Below are 14870 nucleotides of genomic sequence, written 5' to 3' on the forward strand. Positions count from 1 at the left end.
AGAGCTCATCAAGAGCAAGAGCGTTTAAACTTAATCAAATCTTTGAGTATCACATGTAAAACAGCTGCAGAAGAGGAAAAGCAAAAGGAGTTAGATGATGAACTGGAAGACTTGATGAATGATGATTTCATTCTCGAGTTTCAGAAACAGAGAATGAAAGAAATGCTGAAACAAAACAGCAATATGCTAACATTTGGTCAAGTTCAATCATTGCAATCCCAAGATGACTTTTTAAATGCTATTGATAATGAAAATAAAATGGTTACTATAATTATTCATATTTATGAAAATAATGTTAAGGCATGCCAGACTATGAATAAATGTTTAGACACTTTAGCAATAGAATACAACAATATAAAATTTTGTAAAATAATAGGATCTATCGCGGGTTTGAGTAGATCATTTAAAATTCAAGGTGTTCCTGCTATTTTAGTTTATAAAGATGGTCAGCTTATGGGAAATTTTGTCAGAATTTCTGATGATTTAGGTGATGAGTTTCCTGCTTCAGATGTTGAAAGCTTTTTAATAGAGCATGGCTTAATTGCTGACAGATTATGTGTACCAAAAATTATTACAGGAGAAAATATTTAATATTATATGAAATTCAAAGTAATGTTAGAGGTCGTCTATAAATTAATGTACACTTTAATGATCTATATGCATTTATGATGTTTTTATAAGAACACATATAAATACAATACAATTGCAAAGCGCTCTGGTAATTCAAAATATTTGAATAACTTAACTCATTTACACAAATGCATATATATATGCATACCTATTCTATTAAGTGCAACTTTTAGTTATGCTTTTAATATTATGATATATTATTAAAATATAATATAAGTAGTAGTTGGGTATATTAATATTAGCCACGAGGAATGAAGATAATTCCAATCAGAGATTATCATAAAATGTATTAAAATTGTTCTAATCGAATGTGAATGTAGAAATTATACATGAGAAAAATATAAATTAAAAATTAACTAAATTAACAATGAAATTGTTTTATACAAATTAATTAATCATGAAGAAGTTAAGCATAAGTTGAAGATAGAATATATATAATTAGATTATTATATTGTCTAGGGATTCAATGATAATCGATTTAAAGAGTTGACATAAAAATCACATGATTTTAAGAGAGTTATGTACATAGATAAAAGAAGAGTAAATCTTTTCTAGAGAATGGTTTGTTTAAATGATGCAACAGTTAAATTACAATTCAAATAAGATTGGAAATATTATATGGATATATTTTATATTCATATCCATTTCATATCATTCATCTATATTATTATTTCCAATTTTAAAAAACATCGACACACTAGCGCTCAGTGGATCGTACAGGAACTAACTCATAATCATAACTGATATTGACATTTCGACAATTGACGTTTGTGCTGTAGTTGTAGCCAAATATTTAAGAATTATTGTAATTTTATTATTTTAAATTGAATTATAAATGAAAATAGGAAAGCAGTCATAACGGTAGCATTATAATATATGATTGTGAAAAATCTTACACACTAAACTGTAAAATAATAACAAATTAAAAAAAAACTCATGGAGATAATTCCTATAAAAATACTGTTATATTATATATATTATTGAATTTTTTTATTTGTGAAAATAATCAAATCTATCTTGTGAAAATGGCTGATTCAAATGATCCAAGTACTCTGAGTTCAGACAAAAATCCAAGTGATAACTGTGATAATGAACTTAATACTTGCAACCCTTCTTTGTCATCAGAACTTCAAGCTGAGGAAATTGCAATTATGAAAGGTGATGCTATAGGAGATACTTTATATAGTGAACGTTTTGTATTGTCTACTTTAATACAATTAACTAAATACACAGATTTTAACGAATCTCTGGAAAAAGAACTATGTACTTTATGGGATATGACCATTGAACGAGATGTAGTTTTATTGTTATTGGAACATAATAGTTTGGAACTTATTGCTAATATTATTCAAAATGAAACAAATGAAAGGTTAACTGAAATATTAGTTGGTATTGTTGCAAATATGTCTTGTTTATCAGAAACACGCAAAAAACTCTGTTTCGATAAAAAAACAATGGAAATTTTTTTAGATGTAATAAACACCCAAGATCCTTTAATACTTATACAACTAATGAGATTTATCACTTCGGTACTCATATTTGAAAATTCTGGTGATGAATATGTTTGGTTTCAACATTTTGAAAATAAAGTTGAGTTCATTGATCAATTAGCTTTTATTCTACATAACTCTACAAATTCAATTTTAATACTTAATGCATTAGAAGCCTTAATATCAATGTGTGCAAAGTTTGTCATGCTGGATATGGAAGACAATTCTTCAAGTACATTTATGCAAATGTTTGTTAAAGGCATTGTGGTGAGCGGTGTTATAGAAGCCTTTAAGCAAACAACTCCAATTCAGTTATTAGATGGTGATGACACAAATTTACCAACACAGAAGCAACAGAAGATTTGCAATTTATTTCTGGAAATCAATTGCATACTTACTCAATATGGGAATCATTCCATAAAAATTTATGAAGAGCATATCTCTGAAATACTCTCTTGTATGAATGTTATTCTTCACCCATTAACCAAAATAATGTATTTAGTTCCATTTACACAGAATACTCAAGGTATTGTAGAAAACATTACAGAAATTTTATCATCATTGGACGAGCCTTTTGATATAGGAGTAATCATAAAATTATACACCATTTGGAATTTAGCAGATATCGAAATTAACAAGTTTAAAAAAGAGTCAGCTGATGTCTGGGAAAAAGATAATTCAAATAATTCTCAAGAAGAAAGTATATGCGGAACAAATATCTGTATGGCTATTTCTGATTATTATATAAAAATTATCAGTAAATTGTCTGACAAAGATTTTATTCAAATTATACAAAATCATTTTACATTTGATATGATTCAAGAATTAAGTAAAAAAATGCTTAGTATAGGTAGTGAGGAAGCAAATGAAGCCTACAATAAAATAAGAAAAGTATCACAAGCAATTTGGACTAAGAATATAGACCAATAAAACACAGTATTGTAATTCATCAGCATCGTTATTAAATTTATAAGTGCAATTTTCATAAATGTTGAAATAAAATTTGTATTACAATCTAATTTTATCAATACTAAATATAAAATATTTAATATAATGGTTTATTATTAGTAAAACGTGTAATGAGATCCCAAGCCCATTTTGGTTGATCTGTCGGAACCATATGCCCTGCATTTCGAACCATTACTTCTGTTAAATTTCCTGCTATTTTAGCATATCCAGCTATATGCTTATCCACAATCCAAGGTTTGCGTTCAGCAGTTTTGTATAGTGTTGCAGAACTAAAATTAAGTTGCTGTAAGTAATTAACAGTCAAAGGGTATGCTACAATAATATCTAGCTGGCCATTATAAATCAAACAACGATAATGAGAAAGAAGTTCAATTAACTGTGGTGCAATGGTATCCATAACATCAGCCTTCAAATGTTCCTCAACTTTCTTATCAACATTGAAAGGCAAATTTCCAACATGGATTGCTTTTCGTATGTCTTCCCTTTGAATAAATGCACCCATATATTCCATTTTAGAATCATCATCAGTTTGCAAGTAATTGAAATAATAATTAAAACCTGTTAAATTTTGGAATATTGACCCCTGAGTTGTCATATCGCCATTGAGCAATTCATCAAATATGTTAAAAGCAGCAATGAAATCCTTTTTCTTCAAGTCTTCAACAGCAATATCCTCATATTTATGGAACAAATCACGTCCCGATGCATCTAGAAGGCCTAATTGATACAAATAATCGCCATATTTCAATTGGTGCTCAGGATCACAAAGACCATTGCCAATGGCTAATCCTTTCAAATTAATTTTAACTTGTGATGATGGATTATTAATATGAATTGCATAACTTATGGCAGGTACATATTTACCAGCATAAGATTCACCACTTACAAAGAAATCATTTTTTTGCAATTGCGGAAATAATAAAAAGAACTGTTGTAAGCAGTGCAGCAAATTCAATCCTACATCAAATTCATTAGATGAATAACCCAAATCATTTTCTGTAAAACTAAAACCGGTACCAACAGGATTATCAATATAAATTAAATTATGATTACGGGACCATGTGTACTTTCTTTTCTTCAATCCTTTTTTTGTTACATAAAATGGTCCGTTTTCAGTAAATAATCCCATTAAAGATGTTGCACCTGGACCACCTTGCAACCATAAAACAACTGGCGCATTAGGTGCGTCTAATTCAGCAGGAAAGAACCAAAAGAACAAATTTGAATTATATGTTTTATTAACAGTTAAGTATCCGGCATAGCTTTCAACATCTTGAAAACTCTCGTGATTCACCTTTGCTAATTTCTGAGCTTCTATAATTTTTCCACCTTCTATATACGGAGTTAAGAACAATGGGTCACCAGCATCTCCAAAAACTAACCTTTGTTGTATCCTTGGATATTGATTTATAAAACCGTTGATCTCAACGATAATTAAAGCAAAACAAACTACTAAAATACGCATGATTAAAATGTCACTTTACTTCGGGCGAATTGTACCATTAAAATGTAATCTTATCGGTTCAACGGCTTCAGAAAATCAGACTCACCCGACTCGACGCTTTCTGTTCTAACTGACAGAACAAAATAAAGTCCTTTGGTCGTTTGTTGCTGTGACACTTGACCCTTGTTATCTATCACGTGACCTAAGGTCAAATTTCAGACCTGCAATGACAATATTTGAAATGGAATATTTCTAATCGTTATTTATTTTTCAATTTAATCATTTAGTACAAAATTACGTTAGACCCCAATAAAATATTTCATATTATTTTAGTTTGAAATTCAAATCTAAACAGCTATAAGTTCTATTTTCATGATAAAAAAAATTGACTATATAAAACTTAATAAAATGATTGAGAAATTTGTTATTACAATTTGATAGCTTGATAACGATACAATTTAGAAGTTATTTAAATCGCAAAACTGGTAGACAATCATGTAGCTGAATTCATTCAATTATTGAAAATTATAAATTGAATTAATAAATTTAAGTATTTTTAAACGATATTTCGCATATTTTGTTTTTTATCATTATTAAAAACAACAATTTTTAATAGAATTAATAATGAAACTTTTGATTAAAAAAGTAAAAAATGAATAACGTACGAATAAGTATATTTCAAGAAAAAATTGTTTCTATTAACTTCCCAAAGAAGAATTTTCCTATAAACTTAAACTATCAAAAAATTTTTTTTTTATTTACTCTGATTATAATTAATACACGTTAAAAACTATTTATTTCCAAAAATACATTTAATTTTTTAATGAGAATTGTTTCCAGCTCCTTCCGCTTGAAGCGCTTCTATCGTTACCTATGCTCTTGTTATATTAGGATTTCAAGTCGTTTAGTGTTCACTCTCAGCTCTCAGCTCTCACGCTTATCTTTGGTTAAATCAGATCTTGCTGTGCATTTTGTCACTTGTAGCGGTTTGTTCGATTATATTTTTACGAAACAATGAAAGTAATATTGAGAAACAAATAATACAAATGTAGTTTAGTTCGTACATTTTATAGCAATCTTCACGATGGCCGCCGGTCCGATAGCAGAAAGAAATCAAGGTAGTTATCAAAAGAGATTTCGAATTTATAGGTTATCCTACTAAATTTATTTACAAATGTTTAATGTATCTTTCATTTGCAGATGCCACTATTTATGTTGGTGGTTTGGACGATAAAGTCTCAGAAAGTCTTATGTGGGAGTTATTTGTTCAATCTGGGCCTGTTGGTTAGTGTTTTACAAATGATCCAAACAATTTGGCTGGATGATCCAGTTGCTTATCGATCATTCTACATGTTTCTTTTTGTTCTTTACTCACACACACATAAATAAATAATTAATATATATATATATATATATATATATATATATATTTATATATACTTTTAAGTTTCCTTGTTTAAGCATTCTATAGTAACAATTGAAACAATTTGTTGCTGTTAAACTTTATTTATTTACATATATTTAAATTGAATTGAGATGAAACATTCTTAGAATATCAATTAACAGTATTTAATTCAATACCAATATCTCACAAACTTAATTAAAAATATTTTTTTAGTGAATGTCCATATGCCAAAAGATCGTGTTACTCAAATGCATCAAGGATATGGATTTGTTGAATTTCTGGGAGAAGAAGATGCAGACTATGCAATCAAAATTATGAACATGATAAAACTTTATGGAAAACCAATTAGGGTCAATAAAGCTTCAGCACATCAGAAAAATCTGGATGTCGGTGCCAATGTGTTTATAGGAAATCTAGACACAGAAGTTGATGAAAAATTATTGTATGACACATTTTCTGCTTTTGGAGTAATTCTTCAAACGCCGAAGGTACCAAATGTATTATGTTATTATTCCTATACTTAAAACTATAGATATTATCTTGAATTGTGCATGTAATAATATATGCTAGTTGCATTAGAGGTTTTGGCAACAGGGTTCAATTCAGCACTGCTGGCATATAATATTAAAATTAATATAAATTATATTCTGCATTTTGCTAGATAATGAGGGATCCAGACACTGGTAATTCAAAGGGTTTTGCATTCATAAATTTTGCCAGTTTTGATGCTTCTGATGCTGCTATTGATGCAATGAATGGTCAACATCTGTGTAATAGACCTATATCGGTATCATATGCTTTTAAAAAGGAAGCTAGGGGAGAGCGACATGGTTCTGCTGCAGAACGGTGAGTTTTAGAAATAAATAATTATTATATAAATTAACATTTATTTATAAAATTTGAAATATATAATTTGTATATACATTCTAATTAAGTAAAATTACTCATACAGTTTGCTAGCTGCACAGAATCCATTATCACAAGCAGATAGGCCTCATCAATTGTTTGCTGATGCTCCAACTGGTGGCATGGGTATGGCACCACCTCCTCTACCAGGCATGATGCCACCTCCACCTCCCCTACCCCATCAGGCGGTTGCAGCAGTGGCTGCGCATCATATGGCTTCAATGATGAATACTATGATGCCACCTCCACCGCCTGTAACACCAACACCGCAAGGTAGCCTTCATCCACCACCTCCCCCGCCAGTTCCTCCGCCGCACATGCAACCACCACCACCGCCACCGGCGCCGCCACGAATGATGCCGCCTCCGCCACCATGGCAACCTCAAGGGGGTAAGTATCTCATCAATGAGAAAATCGTGAGATTTCTTTTATATATGCTTATATTTTAATATTATATTGTTTGCTTTTGGGTATATGCTCATTTATAATTTTTATGTTACCATTGTATTGTATACATTGTAATTATTATATGTTATTATACATTGCTCACAAACATTTGAGATAAAATAATATAAATTATTAAAGCTAATTTTTTTAAACTATTTATTCTTATAATTTCAGGTCCTGGTGGGCAATATCCTCCACCTCCACCACCTCAACATTTTGGAAGTAACTTCAATGGTCGTCCGCCTCCACCACCAAATTGGAGACCTCCCCCACCAGGATTTAGACCACCACCACCTCCTGGATTTAGACCACCACCACCACCTCCAGGAAATAATTATGCTCCACCACCACAAAATTTCAATGATAACTTTTCTTACTGATAAAATCAACAATGTTAGACATATTTATATAAATATGTGAAGGGATAGCGCATTGGAATATGAATATGTTTTGAATGTGATTTGAACGAGTACTTTTGTATGTTATGCTGAATAAATAAGGTAAAGAACTGATTTTTTTTATATAAATATATTTTATTTGAAAATATTGACATATAATTTTAATATTGATTGATATATGTTTAATATGATTATTGTACTCTTCATTTAGCCGATAATTTGTTTTATATTTGATTATGTAATCACGTTTTTTTTCCTTTGCTTTTTCGTTTTGCATTGTTTGCTGGAGATTTAACTTCTTCTGGAATTTGTTCCTCCTGTCCATCTTGATTTTGGAGCATAAACTCATTACATATGTCACTACCCTTCTCCTCCATAAATATTGGTGGAATCTTTGGCGTAAACTCTTCTACTTGAGCCAAAAGATTTTCAGCATAACCCGGCGTTAAATAGCGAATAACTTCCTCTGGGAAACATGCATTAATGTTGGCAATGTACTCCATTAATGTACTACCTATAAATGATTCATAAAATTTAATAACTTATATATTTGATTTAATAATTTATATTATAATAATTTAATAATATATCAATCATTATTTAAAATTAACAATGATTTAATAATCAAGAAAAAACGGTTTAATTTATTTAACAGAATTTAGTCATTTTTAGACAGTTTTTGAATTTTTGATATCAATTCAAGTTTGCAAATATTTATAATTTCTTGAGGAAATTGAACATTTTTTGTTAAACTTTCAATTGTTTTTATGTATAAAAAATGATTTTTCTGTGGTTATCATGCCTAAGATATCCTTTAATATCTGAAATTCATTTTATGTAGAATTGTGATCATTAAAAAAGTTGCAGAGAAATAATCTTATTTTGTTTACCTGGTTCTGCTGGTATTTCTTGTACTTTTTTTAGACCTCCTGTTGTAACAAATAATCTTCTTGCACGTTGATCATGTGGAAGAATTTTGCTATATTGTCCTAGAATGTATTTAAGTATGCTTGGTGGAGAATCATAGAGAAGCGGCTCGAGAGCAGGCAGATGTAAACATTTTTGTAAGCACAACTTTAGGGCACATTTACATTTATTTTGCAAATCTTCAGAACTACTGCCTTTTATATGTAACTCGACTAATCGAGGAAAGATCCCAGCTAATGCAATATGGTTGCAGTGCTCAGGAGTATGTTTACCTACATACATATAAAGCATTCATAATATCATTGTAATGTGCACATGATATGTCAACAAAATAAAATAAGAATAATGAAATGTTACCGATATGACTCAGAGCCCAAACAGCAGCAGTAAGAACTCTATCAGGTTGTTCATCTGCAATAACAGCTGCGATGACAGTAACAACTTTAGCCGCTATTAACGATAAAGCTAGTTGCTCCGATTGTCCGGCAATATAACCAATTGCGGTTAGTACGGCCACTTGTACATCAGGGTCTGGCAATGCAGTGAGCTCGATCAATGGCCCGCAAGCTCCAGAATTTACAACCAGTTGGGCCAACTCCACGGAATGTTTCACGATTTGCCGAACCTCAACGATACAAATTATAAATATATCGACACTAAGGGTGCGTTCGACTTGGACGCTTACGCGCTGTGAGCGCTCACGCTTATAAGCACGAATTTTTAGCGTTCGACTTGGCCGATAAGCGCTCAGAATCGATAACTAAATTCCGTTCGTTTTGGAAACTGTGAGCGTCAATAAGCATCAAAATGGCGGCAACTGGCGGTAACGGTAATTGTGTAAATTTTATTACTTTCTGGATCATTCAGCGGGATTATACACAATTTAACAATTAATAAATAAATAAAATTTGGTTTGCTTATGCTTAATTAATATTAATATTAAAATTAAAATTTAAAATTATTTAAAATTAATTAAATTTAAAATTAATTAATATTAATATTAATATTAAAAAATAATTGTGATATACAACTTGGCATTTTTGCGGGATTATAAAGAATTTAACAATTAATAAATAAATGAGATTTGGATAGCGTATGCTTAATTAATAGTAATATTAAAATTAAAATTTAAAATTATTTAAAATTAATTGAATTTAAAATAAATAAATAATATGAATAAAATAAAATAAATAATATGAATAAAAAATAAATGTGATATACAACTTGGCATTTTTGCGGGATTATAAAGAATTTAACAATTAATAAATAAATGAAATTTGGTTAGCTTATGCTTAATTAATAGTAATATTAAAATTGAAATTTAAAATTAATTAAATTTAAAATTAATTAATATCAATATTAATATTAAGAAATAATTGTGATCTACAGCTTGCTATTTTTGCGGAATTATAATGAATTTGACAATTAATAAACAAATGAAATGACAGATAGTAAAAACAACTGACGCTCACGCTCACGCTGCCCTACCTCTGTGGCGTGAGCGTATGTGAGCGCAAAATATGTGCTACGAGCATCCTACGATGGTGCTACGAGCGTACTTATGTGACACTCACAGCGCCAAGTCGAACGATGAAAGCGCGCTCACGGCGCGCTCACAGCGCGTAAGCGTCCAAGTCGAATGCACCCTAAATGATAAAAGTATGAAAATAGCATATTGTCTTTATCATATTCAATAAATACATACCAAATCGGCCGCATTTACTCTGATTAATCTGTCCTCACTCATTAAAAGATGTAATGCCACCGGAAATACTTCCGCTTCTACACAAGCCTCAGCTAATTGTTGACTGTGAGAAGCTATTTGTGCCAATGTTGACAATACACATCTTTTCAATTTGTTGTCTTGATTGGCAAGACACTTGCTAAGGAAGAGTATTGTACCGCTTTCAGCAATATTCGCTGCCAACGAAGGGCTGTGTTTGGCTATTTCAGATAAAGCCATCGCGGCGCTTTGCTTTAGGCAAAGTTCTGGTTGTTGTAGATTCAATACTATCAAAGGTACAGCTCCCTGGTCTACAATGGCCCTTGCCAGCTCTGGTGAATGTTTTGCCATATGAGCAATGCAAGCCATCGCGCTTTCTTTAACTGTTATATCAAAATCCTCCAGGCGTCCAATGGCATATTCTAAGCCACCACAATGTTGCACCATCTGATGGTAGTTATAATATTTGAGCCAATTATTGACAAATTTTTAAGAAAATATTATAGATTTCATATTAATAACAATTGCCGAAGGTCGTTTCGAGAAACTAATTAACATTTTCATTTTTTTTAAAATTAATTTTCAACTTTCCTTAGGTAAGTTATATTAATCGCAAAAAAATCGAAAATGAAAATGTTTTTATATCTTTACGTTTCAAAGGTTTCTGAATATTTTGGCATACCTTAGAAAAAATGGATGTATGTGTGTGTGTGTGTGCGGATACAAATTTTCGTCAACGATTTCGGGACAACCGATCAACCGATTTGAATAATACAAAAACCATTTTACTTGTATTGACAAGATTAAAAGTTGATTAAATTTTTGGGAAGGCAGGTCCAGCGGTTATGGACTCTCAATAAAAATAAGTTAAAAAAATGTCATGTAGCGGTCAAAAATGTTTATTGGACATATGTACATCAAATTATCAGATATTAATTTCAGAGATCAGAGATTTTAATGATGTGTACACATTTTGTGTAATTTTTTTTGGTTTCGTACCAATATTTTTAATTACGGTACGAGAAGTTCCAGCAATTTGTCTTAAGGCACGATGCCATGCACCCCACTAAGTTTTTGTGATGCAACAATTTGCTATTATTTATTCTGCTGTTTAATATTATTTTTATAGTTTTTTCAAATTCAAACAAGAGTTCAAACTTGCATAAATTTTTAAATCTCTTTAATACATATATTTATTTAATCATCAAGTGTTTCTCATATGATTTCTTGATTTTATGAAAGTATGTATTGTGTATTGCATAGAAGTCCAGTTAAATGAAACGATAATGTGAATTCGAAAGCATTCACGTAAAAATAAGAAAATAAAAAATTGCTCTTATGAATATACTATATACCAGGGCTTCTTATACTTTTTTATATAGCGACCCCCCTCAAGCTTAGGAAATTTTAAACGACCCCCTCCTCCAAATAATAAAATATATATTAACCGTTATCGCACTATTTTACAATGTAAATAAAATAAGGATTGAAGAATATGTACCCATTCATGTTATATATAATTGGAAACGTTGACATAAAACTATATATATATATATATTATATATATATATATATATATATATATATATATTTAATAGAAAAAATAAACTTTTGTAACAAATTCTTTATAAGAAAACATAAAACTATATCTACATATTCAATAGAAAAAATAAACTTTTGTAACATTTTTTTTATGAAAACCTATTAACATCAAACAATATTAATGAGATGAATGTGATTGTTTATTTTTACACAAATAATTAAATCTAGGCTCAATTTAAGTTAGTGCAGATCGTAATAAATTTTCAACGTTTATTAAAGTTATTGGAAACGTATTTTGATTTTATGTAAGTTAATGTAGAAAAGGCTGATTCACATAAATATGTTGCACAAAATGGCAGTAATTTGTTTATTGCCATTTCCGATAGTAGGGAATATTCTGATTTGATTTCAATCCAAAATTCATGCACAGGCACTTGAGAAAATCTGAGTCGCAAGGTAGTATCACATGCTAATTCGGTAAATTCTTCTTGTGCTTTTAAGTTTAAAAAAATAATTTCCTCCATTTCAATTGAAAATGGATTGCAAATCCATTGTTGTGTATCGATATCATTGAGAAAATACCTATGCATGTAAACTTCCATATTCTTAAAATGATTAACTATAATTTTTGTTATATGAGTATCTTTTTTTGAAATATTGTTACTAATTATATACTCGTCAGTAAATGGAAACATTTCGGGCGATCCACTTTCTACTTTGTTTTCCCATATAAGAATTATTTTAACAAAGGCCTCAAGTTTATTTTTTAACATAAACATATTGAGAAACATAAACTGCATTGATAAATTCATATCATTGATTTTATCAAAAATATTGGCCAAATAGCATAGCTTGAGAAGCCATAAATTATCGTGAAAATAGTCGGCCTAACAATACTAATTTTAAAATTTTGTTTATAATGATTGGAAAGTATCAGATCTTTGCGACCCCTTATTAGTAGTCTCCCCCCCCCACTTTAAGAAGAAGCCCTGCTATATACTATATACTTACTGTAGCCAATTGTGTGCCATGCTTGGCAATGGATCTCAGAGCGAGGAGCACCGCGCGCTTATAGTGCACAAGATGATTATCTGCTGATTGCAGCATCACTTGCACGATATCAGCATTTACAATACTTAGGGCAACTTTTTCACTATGTCCAGCAAGACGTGCAAGGCCCAATGTTGCTAGTTGTACCACTGAATTGTTCGTGTCTTTTAACAGACTTGAAAGGATTGCAATTGCTTTGGCACTAATTAGGCACTGGACATTCGTTGCCCTAATTGCTAAGTCGGAAACCTGTAAATAAATATTGATACCTGTTTCAATCATAGTGTTAACTCATTATTTCTAAAAGTTTCTAACTTTTTTATAGTGCATTCGTTCTGGATGAAAAAGATATATTACAACAGTGAATATTATAAAAGTATAATATTATAACAACCATTTTTTTTAAATTAATTAAGATTACTTTTGGGATCTTATTATTATTTCATTTATCAAATTCTACTTTTGTATATTATCAATCAGATATTTATACCGTTTGGACAAAGTTCAAACGAGCGCGCTCGTATTGCTCAAATACGTTCAAAATTGTGCGTGATGCCATTTCTGTACTTATTTCAACATCAATAAAAATTTATATATAAAAATTTTGGTGACAAGTGACACATTTATACGTTTTGTTTTTTTTATATAAAATTTATTTTTTATTGGGTTCAAAACCAGGTAGATATGCTTTTTGATAGCATGGGATTCATGTGCAGAAACTGAACAAATAAATTCTACTGATATCGCTTTTTTTAAATTAGTATCTTAACTATTTTTCTCTCAAATAAGCATACTTTGCTGTTAAAACAGACTTTAGTATGAATTTTTCAAAACCAATTTAAAAGTCATTATTTTTTTTTGGAAAGTTCAAATAATTTAAAGTAATATCTTTCCGATTTTTTAATTGTAAGACTAAACAATTTCTTATTCAGCGACGATATCTCCGATTCTAAGTGCAAGGCTGATGGTTTTTGATATTAATTAATATTTTTTACAAATAAACAAATGGTGAAATGATATTCTTATATAAATATTATTATTAGTATTGAATTTTGTGATATGTGTGAAACGAAAATTAAATGTTAAATATGAACAATAAAACACTCAGATTTTTAACCCACACTTTATTTAATAATTACAAACGTTTCGAGATAATGGTATGCCCTAGCTTCAGGGTAATTTCAAAACAGTAAAAAATCAAATATAATTTAAATAAAATATTAAATAATTTATTAGTATATAGTTTTTACTGTTTTGAAATTACACTGAAGATGAGGCATACCATGATCTCGAAACGTCTGTAATTATTAAATAAAGTGTGGGTTAAAAATCTGAGTGTTGTATTGTTCATAATTAACATTTAATCATTAGTCAGTATAAATACAGTTATGAGAAAATCGTAAGCAACAAACAATTTGCTCAAAATATGTTTTTTTTCGTGACCTGATCCATAAATAATCGAAGTAAGCACAGGAAGTGGAAGTGGAAGCGGAAGTAAGCATATGTCATTTTATACTCTTTCTTTATCTATGTTTATATTCTTCTTTTATCTATGGACATCATCCATAAAATTATTAGTACGATCTGCTCTCACACTTATCTATGCGCTAATCCATACATAAAAAGGCAACGTGCGGAGGTTACCTGTCTAATGATTCGTTATTCCCGTATCTGTGGATAACGGATGTCACTTTTAGAGGTTGGTCATGAATGATTAGCCATAAATCACTCACTAGTAGAAGAAGTTGTTGTGGTTCATCACTTGAAGGAAAATTTTCTCATTCTTAGCTGTCGACCGATTTAAGGTTCTTGCAAAGGTAAGTGTTTTCACTTTTCATTTGTTGTAAAGATAAGTTATCTAATGATTAAAAAATGCGCGTGAGAGCTCTTGTGATAGGCCGATGTATTCTTAAATGCATCTCGATTTATATTATATATA

The 14870-nt window shown here is 30.1% G+C and overlaps 5 protein-coding genes across 5 annotated transcripts in view; 3 read left to right on the forward strand and 2 right to left on the reverse strand.

The window, feature by feature from the left end:
- Positions 1-616, forward strand: part of LOC113386103 (phosducin-like protein) — a 2433-nt gene extending 1817 nt beyond the window's left edge. The window contains exon 2 of the mRNA XM_026623908.1: positions 3-616. Within this exon, the coding sequence (XP_026479693.1) occupies positions 3-591 (589 nt within the window). The 3' untranslated portion in view covers positions 592-616. The remainder of the gene's footprint in view (positions 1-2) is intronic.
- Positions 617-1655: 1039 nt separating this feature from the next.
- Positions 1656-3050, forward strand: LOC113386105 (protein saal1-like). Its single transcript, XM_026623909.1, has one exon. It carries the CDS (start codon positions 1656-1658, stop codon positions 3048-3050), a length of 1395 nt encoding a protein of 464 aa, XP_026479694.1.
- Positions 3051-3165: 115 nt separating this feature from the next.
- On the reverse strand, positions 3166-4658 carry LOC113384907 (venom serine carboxypeptidase-like). Its single transcript, XM_026622682.1, has one exon. The coding sequence runs from the start codon at positions 4552-4554 to the stop codon at positions 3166-3168; it is 1389 nt and encodes a 462-aa protein (XP_026478467.1). The 5' UTR covers positions 4555-4658.
- Positions 4659-5464: 806 nt separating this feature from the next.
- On the forward strand, positions 5465-7784 carry LOC113384779 (splicing factor 3B subunit 4-like). The gene is made up of 6 exons (XM_026622535.1): positions 5465-5651; positions 5734-5817; positions 6152-6426; positions 6600-6784; positions 6891-7234; positions 7466-7784. Exons 1-6 carry the CDS (start codon positions 5618-5620, stop codon positions 7669-7671), a joined length of 1128 nt encoding a protein of 375 aa, XP_026478320.1. The 5' UTR covers positions 5465-5617; the 3' UTR covers positions 7672-7784.
- A 111-nt stretch (positions 7785-7895) lies between these two features.
- LOC113384780 (sperm-associated antigen 6-like) lies at positions 7896-13490 on the reverse strand. Its single transcript, XM_026622536.1, has 6 exons — positions 13422-13490; positions 12893-13180; positions 10322-10786; positions 8974-9241; positions 8580-8888; positions 7896-8203 (listed from the first exon to the last, which is right to left on the reverse strand). The coding sequence occupies exons 1-6, from the start codon at positions 13488-13490 to the stop codon at positions 7932-7934; spliced, it is 1671 nt and encodes a 556-aa protein (XP_026478321.1). The 3' UTR covers positions 7896-7931.
- Between the last annotated feature and the right edge of the window lie 1380 nt (positions 13491-14870).

Source organism: Ctenocephalides felis, unplaced genomic scaffold (assembly GCF_003426905.1).
Source record: "Ctenocephalides felis isolate EL2017-DRISC unplaced genomic scaffold, ASM342690v1 CF-g0.4_SCAFFOLD_03571, whole genome shotgun sequence".
Classification (NCBI taxonomy): domain Eukaryota; kingdom Metazoa; phylum Arthropoda; class Insecta; order Siphonaptera; family Pulicidae; genus Ctenocephalides; species Ctenocephalides felis.